General features: G+C 34.8%; 1 protein-coding gene across 1 annotated transcript; it reads right to left on the bottom strand.

Annotated features, from left to right (window-relative positions):
* Positions 1 to 475: 475 nt before the first annotated feature.
* LOC135203667 (aprataxin-like) lies at positions 476 to 9849 on the bottom strand. The gene is made up of 4 exons (XM_064233550.1): positions 9651 to 9849; positions 7807 to 7946; positions 6530 to 6663; positions 476 to 5193 (listed from the first exon to the last, which is right to left on the bottom strand). The coding sequence occupies exons 1-4, from the start codon at positions 9816 to 9818 to the stop codon at positions 5048 to 5050; spliced, it is 588 nt and encodes a 195-aa protein (XP_064089620.1). The 5' UTR covers positions 9819 to 9849; the 3' UTR covers positions 476 to 5047.
* Between the last annotated feature and the right edge of the window lie 317 nt (positions 9850 to 10166).

The raw sequence follows: 10166 nt of genomic DNA, 5'->3' as shown, positions 1-10166 counted from the left end.
ACAGTCCCCTAATTAAATTATACTCTGATTTTCACGAACAGGAAGCTTTGTCAATGGTTTCTTTCCCATAGGTTATGATAGTCTGGATCCATGGAGGGGACAATAACACAGTGTGCCTTGCTGAGCACACAGTACACAACCATTCCTTTTGTTATCTTCTCATTTAGCTGTCCATCTTCTTTACCCAACCATTAATTCTCATTTAGGAATTAATCCTTTGAGCAAGCTAATTAATTATCTTAACATTGACCATGTCTACTCAAACTGCTTTCTAATAAATTAAAATGTTAAAATCAGTTTTCTGATGAAGTAGGTAACTACTATACTGAAAGACATTAACAGTAAAGTAGTGTACGTGATCCTCTGAAGTACAGCTTCAACACTGACCAGGACAGTAAAGTTTGTCCTAATGATGATCATCCCTTTAATTTTTTTAATGTCTCCCTAAATCAATGTTGTAACCTCCAAAGGACAATTCCACAGTTTGAAGATTTTTATTAAATGTTTTCTTATATATACAATATACACTGTGATTGCAATGAATTAATACAACACTGGATCTCCTCACTGCTATACAGAATATACAGCATTGACTGATTTTATATCCATGTGATAAAAAAAAATTAACACTCTCTGTGGTACATCATCTCACAAATTTTAAATGTCCCAATATTATCCATAACATAGTATTTTTAGTATCATGCATATTCCCAATACTGCAGTTAGTAAAACATGGATCGGGTATTACAGAAAACCCTCAGATTTGGAGAACACCTGATATCTTGCAAAACACTACCTTTTGCTTTTGGAAATTTTATTCAATGATAGGTAGGGAAGTTTTGTTTTTGGTTACATTTTTTTTTCAGTTCTGAGAAAAAAACAGTAATTCTCTCTTCAAAAGCTAAGTAAATTTTCAAGTTTGTAGATTTCCTATTTTGTAAAAAGGAAATGAGATAGAATATGCACATAAAGGAAGTCTATACAGTATAAGCACTTAACCATCTTTCATGTTTCCACTTGACACTGCCAGCTAGGGAGACCCTGGCCTTTTATAGTAAGGTAAAATAAAAATAAATTTTATGCATACCACTCAAATCAGAATTAAGCTAATCCACAACCTTGCCATTTTATAAATTTTCCATAACAGCACTGTAACAAAATCTGTTACTATTCAAGGCCCAACACATGCTTCAGTGCTATTAGAAAGATTTGTAAATTTTAACCTTAAGTATAAGTTTTTGAAATAATGCTGTGTTTAACTGTGAGGAACTCTTCATTTACTAGGAAGTTTAATGAATCACATTTCTCTAAACATGGTACAGCCATTCTCAAAAGTTTTATGGAACTTGGTCCCTTCCAAGTTATTTCACACCAAATTGTCAATTTTGCTGCAAATTAACATTATTTGAGAATTCCATAAAATCAATCAGTTCAGAGAGACATATGTCAAGAGTTCATAGGTCTTTAAAAAATAAAATTTAATGACTGCAAAACAGATCTGAAACAACTTTTTGAGAGTAACTATACCTTCAATAAACACTTGATTAATAATTTAACCTTTTCAAAATTTCTAAAACAAAGACAGACTTACAACTAAGATCAAAGTAAGACACCACAAACTTACAATAGTCCTGAGATTACCATTTTGTAATTTGCTATCAACCATCTCATTTGCAGCATCAGAAAAGTTAGGTTGACCACTTATGTATGTGCAATTGGAAATAAAAGCTGCCAAGACTTCAATAATATTAAATATGAGAAATTAATTCACAAAAAGTCTTATCAGTGTAATTACATAGGTACTTACATATAGTATACTGTATGACCAACACTGCAAATCCTTAGGTGAACACACTGGAAGACTCTACAGTACAACACACTATTTCCGGATATAAAGGGATCTGGATAATGCAATACTCCACGGATACATATCCCTTGAACCTGTTACACACATCATTCTGTATCCTTAAGAGCTAAGTGTCGTTGTACTAGAAAAAAGGTGTCACTCGGAATACAAAATATAATCGACAAAGTGTTGCTAAAGGTAGCACTGATGATTCAAATTTAATTTAAAATATGGAAGTTTAGTGCTGTGAATAATTTTCACTTGACAATAACATCACCTTAACTACTATTCCTCATGATTACCTAAGTATTACCTGCAAAATATTAAAAAAGGATCTAATTTAGTAAGAACAAATCCTTCAAGCTAGCCCTTTTTGAGTTAAGAATGTTAACTCGATGGTCTGATTAATTTGTAATAAAATAATCGTCTTTCTCTGAACTTAATATTTACATAACCAAAATGAAACTAGTATCAAGAAACTAAAGTGGATTCTTAAAATCCAAGACCTGGGATCACCTGGAAAAGAAGTCAATTTGGCTTAAAATGCTTTTGCAAAGTAATGTACATTATCTTACACTATCAACTTAATATAACTATTATTATAATTATTATATAACATTATAACACTGCTGTTTCCCAAAGCACTGTAACATTGGATTTAGGAGAAAGAACTTGAGATAAAAGTAGACTAACGTCACGTACCAACGGATTAATTATAAAACCAAAATGGCAAATACAATACTGAAAAGTAATAAAAATGTTGGACATAAGTCACCAACCAGTTCATCATGAAACATGTCTTAGCTTATGGTAGGGAAAACAAAAAAATGTAAGTTTGAGTAATACGAAAGTGATTATTCTTTGACACATCAGCCAGCTTCCAAGGAGAAAACACTTGCATGCAGAACAAGTATCTGGATGGTAAAGAGTAAACAATAACTTCATCACATCTAAAAGTCTTAAAACATCCCTTACAAATTGCAAACATGATGATGATAAACTACGCCTAGGTTGCTGTAGCATGAAGATCTAAAAGAGTAAGAAAGGTCTATCTGGAAAGGTAATGGATATACAAAACCTTACATCAGCAATATACAAATATTCCATGAAATAATGATGCTGATATGAAGGATCTCCAATATCATTATTTCCTTCATGAAAATTACAACCAAAAACCATCTGCAAGCAACTCTCACATGAACATATTAGATATGGCTTATCTATCAAAAATTGGTTTAGATATAAGGCCTTGGATGCAATCCCTCAGAGGAGGGAGACAAAGTGCTGCTCATGCATCCGATTTTCCAAAACAGTTCTAACCTTTTGGATGCTTTGTAATACACAGATGCATCGTCCAAGTCCAGCCTAATAGGTAATTTTTATTGATTTTTCACCTCATATTTTTACAATTTTTTTTCCAACTTGCCACAACTAAGTGCAAGAATTTTGTTTTAAAAGACTAAGAATGGGCATCACACTCGATGGTGATTTCACAACAATGGGCAATTACTATCACTAAATAGAGTAGTGTCAGTTATCACAGATCTGGCTCTGGAATAAACAAAACTTGCAAAGACTCAACAAATGTAAAGCCTGAGTACCAATGTGATTCCAAGAACACTTTCAGTAGCACAGTTCCAAAAACAGAATTTGTGCAAGCTCTACTGAAGGTTAAAACTCTCCTTGGAGTCTTGTTCAACTTAAAAAGTTGGATAGTACACTGCCATAAGGTGAGGCATACAAGAGAATTAAAAAGACAATTAATGTTGCCTATAGTGTATACTACAAACAATTAAGACGGTTCATAGCTGAAGGAGGGCCACAGTAATTACGTAGATGGGTATTCAGGGTCAAAATTATTAACCTTAAAACAACAAAATTTCTATTTTCTCAAGAAATAATGAACAAACCTTAACGTACTCACCCCACAATAATAAAATGTACAACTAGACATTAATTAAAAAACTGAAATGGATAGTAATCAGTGGGCAAAGCCATCAAGATTAAGCAATAAGTCACTCATCTCATGGTAATTATGTTAGCAACTTCACTAGATTACATAATGAGAATTGGAAAGAAGCCCATACCAAACAGCCTGCATAATCCCATAATATAGATATGTGTAGCACATGGAATGAATACATATCCGTACAGTATATAAAGTACATAAGGCTACATGTATACAACATACCCTGCATGGACTGTTCATGGTATTCAAGCCATAACTCAGGATATCAGGGGAAAAGAAAGTGTCAGTTCCTATCAGTGGTTATATCCCTCACTTACAATGCAAATGCCCTCACTGAGAAGAGTTTTAACTGATGTTTGAAGCAAATCGACACCAGCATGGCAGAAAAAAAGATATGCTTGAAAACTGGTACTTGCTAAAGGAATGTCCCTCATACACATAACAGCCAGGCAAATAAACAGCTATTGTTCACCACTTCAGGAGGCCGTCTCTCTCAATAAACAATGGGATTAAATAACTAACATTTCATAACATTTGCTGTCCAAGTACAATGGAAAATGATCTATCAGATCTGGGTGCAAATGTTTCCTTCTCTGAAACTGGCATATTTATGCGCAAATGAACTGGTGTCCTAAGAATCACAATACTGAAGCGCTTCCCATGTGACTTTCAAATTCTGAATGACTTCAGTTACACAGATAAATTAATCATATGATAAGTGAAAGACTTCATTTACTACATATAGTACATATATAAAATACTTCCAGAACCATGTAAATCACTCCAACACACACTTTGAAAAAAGCACCAATTTCAAAAGTGATAATAAAAACTAACAATAAAGGCAGCAAGTTTACAAGGTTGCTCATGACAAACGGAAAAAAGGAAAATGCAGTTTTACTACTAGTGCTGGCACCAACAAATGAGTATAAAGGGGTCAAATACCTAAAGCACTGTAACAGGATCCAGGAAAATAAAAGATAAAAGAAGAGACCTATAGTTATTAAGACATATACAAAGGTAACCACAAACAATCACAACTCTGAAGCTTACTAAGCTTTCTTGAATAATATCATAATCATATGGCATCACATTGCAATATGTGCAAATAAAAAAATAAAAAAAAGCAGTCTTGTAAATACAGGACAGTGACATTATAACTTCAAAGGCATCATAAATCATTTCAACCTCTAATAAGAAACTGCAATTCCTTAGATTAATTGTTAATGTGCTTATACAAGTGCTGCTTGAGTTTGGGCATATTTTGTGGGGGAGTACACACATTTATGGCACTTCAGTGGTTGGTCAAGGAGCTTCTCTCCTGCGATGGGAGTCATTGTGACCACCATTCCTCTTTCTTCAAGGCACCGAATGACATCTGGGAAGAGAAGCAGAAGTTAGGGATACAAAGATACTTAACGAGAATCCTGGATAACCACTATTCTATGCAAAGCAGGGGCTACCACTCTTTATCAATGTAATATACAAAATGAAATGAGAACAATTAAATCATAATCATCAATCACCAACTAGTGCAAGAAACCATCCTGTTGATATTATGTCATCCCATTCTGTTACAGTTCTAACTGACTAGCATTATCTGTAACACATATATAATCCTTCACCATCAATTAAATTATCATTCATTGTAAAAATATGTTATGACTAACTGATATTTTTCAAGATTGTAGACTAGAATCATTTAAATAAAGCTTCACCACATGTCTGAGTCCATATTCTAAGGTCAAACAAGCTGGCTCAAAAGGCTTATTCTTGTCAAATATATTAGATATATTTTAATACACTACATTCATAACTTTACAGTATGTACAATACATTTAGAGTAGGAAACTGTTGGAAGAGAATTACAGACAGGGCTAAAGTCAAACAATGTAAAAATAAATAAACATATATATATATATATATATATATATATATATATATATATATATATATATATATATATATATATATATAATCTATTCAGGAATAAACTACGGAACAAATTATTCTACAATAGATAATGTGAATGACTGCTGATTAAGGTGCTACACCTGACATCTGACATTCATCAAAGTTCCATTACCCTGAAGACTAAAATACTCCAATTCTGGTTTTAATGTAGAATAACCTAAAATATAAAAATGTGCCAATTCCTAACTAAATTGAAGTTACTGGCTTGACTGATCGATTACAAAATTTAGGTCTTGAGGACCAAGCGCCAGAACCAATCAGGATTACTTAGCGCCAAGTTACAGACTGGCTTGCATGTATAGTAATAATCCTTTATCATACCCGACTTGAAAACTATGGCGTTTATGATCAGGGTATTTAAACAAATTTTCAAAAAAACATAAATCCAAAATAGTGTAAGTAGTGTTTTACGAATGATTATACATAATGAAAAGAGCTTAAATTAAAATGAGATATATGTAGTCATGTCTTGAACTTGAGAATAAAGTATAAACTTGTGCCATACATAATGTATCTGTAGAGTATCTCAAGGACTTTTACAACTATAACAGCTAAGCAAATAATGGGCCTTTAGAAACCATAACTGTGGAAATTTTGACAAACGTTCTGCTTTTGTACTGTTGATATCAGTATTAAAATGTATGAGCACCTTGACTTCAATAAGCAACACTTTTCAATAGCATTTTAATTAATTTCGACTATCACAGTGAAAGATTGATAGGAAAAGAAAGCACACATACCTGCACTTTCCAGAAAGTATCGCGTGTTGAAGGAATTCCAATGGCGCTTTGTCTTGAGGCAAGGGGAATCAAAGTCTTGGCTTATCATGTGTAGATGAAGCTGAGACATGCTTGGGATTGCGTGATAGCCATACCTGTTTGAGAGTGTTCATTACATCAGTATTTACCACTGTGAAAGCATTCAAATACAAAATAAAAAGTCAATTCCACAACACCATTTCAAGCCAATGAGAGGTCAACATTTCATTGCTTGTCTCAGAATTCACCCACATAAAATGCTTAACAATTAATAACTTTAACAGTTGGTAATCACAGTAACGTAGAGAAGTCACACAGTTAAAGTCTGCCTATGAGATGTTATGGCTATCCACTTTCTGCCATCCTACAAACTGTGGTGCCTTTGTAAATATTTTGAAAACCAACTGTCATAGTATTTTATGATACTGAAAGCATCCACAGACTTTTAGTTTACATGCTAATAAAAATCTTTATTCACAGAAAATCTAGTACTGTTACTAGCAATTTGCTTTAAGCATTTTACATGCATTCCTAATATTACTGTGCTGAAGATATCTAAAAATAAGAGGAAATTATTTTGTTAACACTGCAACTGTACAGTATATGCCAAGACTGTACACCAATACCTGTGACCAATATGTTCCAAAGGCTTTTTTTTTCAAGGTTGGTCCACATCTATACTGAAGGCAATGATGTTGAAAAAATGAATTTCCTCAGTGAAAAGAGAACACAACAGTAACATCACTAAATATGAATTCTATAAAGTATTTATAGTTCACACAAGATGGACTTCGGATATCAAGATGTTCACTACTGGTAACCAAGAGGTCTTGGTTGTCTAAAGAAGCTCAACTCTAGACAGTAGATAAAACCTGTGTGAGTGTGTTTAGAGTCATTTATCGGCCATCCGCTAATGGTTATCTACTGGACGTAAAAACTGAAACCCAGTTAGATGCGAACCATTTCAAGTTATTTTACTGATTCATCTCATGCATTCTAAAATTTTGTTTAGGCTTGGAATTACCTTTGTTTCTACATAATATTTAAAATTTCATTTAGACTTGTTATTACTTTTTATCTATGTAATATTTCAATCACAAAAAATGGCAAGATACTGACCTACCATCATTGAAAAGGTGAGCAGAGTAAATATTCGACAAATGTAGCCTACAGTTGCTGAATTCTCAGGACAACTACTAAGCCATCTTAATTATGACATGGCTCTCAGACACTCATTAGTGAAAACAGATTACACGTACCTAAACTCAACCTGGGGATAATTAACAGCCAACATCCGGGCCCGTGTTTCCATGTACCTCAAGAGCTCACTCTGCTCGCGCTTCAGAGACTTCAAATTTGGCACATTGAGTTTCGGAATCACGAGAAAGTGATAGCGAGCCTGAAACACAAAATGAGAAAAACAATTATACTGATCGTTGAAACATAACCTATCTTTGTGTAGGCCATGGTATTTGAAAAGATTTGAGGTCTTATTATGGTTGTTCAATAGTGACAAACATAGTAGTTCATCAAACCCAAATGGGTTTCAAACCTGGGCAAAGACTAATACTATAAATGTAAAAAATTAATAATATATAGAATATGATCCTTTTAGAATACAGTAAAATCTCACATAAAGTAACTGGATGGCAGGCTCTCTCTGACACACACACAAAATACTGGAGACCATCATACAATAGAGAGGTGTCTATTAAGGAATGAGGGTTAATCTTGTATAAAAACAAAATAACTTTAAATCACCTGGCCCAAGGTAAAGGATCTAACTAGTCATCCGTCAGCTGGGTCAATGATAGACTGTCTACATTAAGTCCTTTAACCTTCTGATGAAGTCTCGGGCAAACTTACCCCTTTAACAACAAGTGGAAATTCCTGTGCAAAATAGGTATAGGTAGCAGTAAGATTTCAAATTAAAATATAATCCTAGCTAGACAACTATCTTACCACATCACCTTTAGGCTGCACCCCCTTTCCAAAAATTATGCACTGTGATTTGACTAGCTGGAATTAAACATTTAACATAGTATACCTAATAACCAAGTAAGCCAATGATATTCTATACAACATACATTTAAAAAATAAATTGATAAATAGCTAGTACCTACTCCCTTTTCACAACGAAACATAACTGGTACTGTAAAAGAAACTACATTCTAACCTAAATAATGTAACTGATCTTGCAGAACTTATTGAGCTGTGAAAAGCAGCTTGATAAGTGTATAGTACACTAATAATGTTTTCCCACTGAGATTTTATACAAGGTAAAACTTTACTTTAAACCCATTTTTACATGACTGTGAAGAGCTGAGTAAAAGCCTTCAGTTAGGTTAGGTTAGTTTTGTTGAGGTTTTTTCAAATCTAGAAACCTAAAGGGTTTTAGATTCTCCATCACTGTACTTGAAACAGGAATCATGACTACAGTTTAGCTAAAAGTTAAATTCGTTACTTCGCAAATTATCAGAGAAAATTTTCTAATATTTTATTATCCCAGTATTTCTATTTGCATCATTATTTACAATTTCTCAATTTTTAATTACCTGGCAATACAATAAATTGACGAAACAATTAATTTTACCCAGCACAGATTAAACCGGGAAACTTGCTATTGCGATGTCGCGAACACAGCCCTGACTTGTCAATTACATTTGTACAGATATATAATAATAAAAACAATATATTACCATTTCCCATCTCGCACTTAAAACGACTTACTTACACTCCCGAACACCTAACATTATTCTCGCCATATTTTCGTCGACGTTATCATAACACAATCATATTTCCTCATCGTCTGTCATTCAGATCTCCCCGCTCCCCCACCCCCTATAATAGGGGTGGGGTGGGGGGGCAGAGGGGTAGGGGAGATGAGTCTGTCATGGGTAGTCCAAACTGTGTCTCCCTCTCCCACTCTCACACCCTCTCAGTGTCAAAGGACATCCGCCCGTGCTCTGTGGCAAACTCCTGTGGCAAATCGGACCGTATCAGCGGGCACAGCAAAGACCACAGTCCGGCGGCGCCCGCGACTCACTCACTGGGTCGTTTTACCGAGGACTCCGACCGACGACTTTCGGGGGAGGATTTTTACCTTGGGATACTTGTCTTTGATGATAACGATGCGATCGTCCGATTCCACGACGAGATTGGGGTCGTTCATGGACGTCAGGAGGCCCTGCGACCAGTGGGTTTTCTTCGCTGGCCGTACATCTAGAGAATCTACCGCAGGTCTCTTACTCGATGCGGCTGCTGTCGCCATTTTGCATCTCCATGACGACAGTCTTTAACCCCCCAAGCCAGACGCGACCTCCCCCCGCCCCCACCCCCACCCACTCCCCTTTGTGTCAGACTTCGTGATTTTGTTGTTCTTCACGTAACATTTCCAGTTATCTTTGTTATCTTCGGCATATTCCGTTGAATTATGTTCTCGTGTTTATCATCATGAACTGCAACTATATTCTTATGAAATGAAAGGATATAAGACCTTCTGGAGAGTAGTACTAGCTTCTCTGCCAGATGCACGACGTTACATGATTGTTACAACATGAAATATTTTGTGAGTACCAGCGCAAACTTGAAGTATATAACTGGTTCAGTTTTATATCTA

Source organism: Macrobrachium nipponense, chromosome 36, assembly GCF_015104395.2.
Source record: "Macrobrachium nipponense isolate FS-2020 chromosome 36, ASM1510439v2, whole genome shotgun sequence".
NCBI lineage: Eukaryota > Metazoa > Arthropoda > Malacostraca > Decapoda > Palaemonidae > Macrobrachium > Macrobrachium nipponense.
The sequence above is the reverse complement of the archived record's forward strand: the minus strand, read 5'-3'. Positions and strand labels throughout refer to the sequence as shown.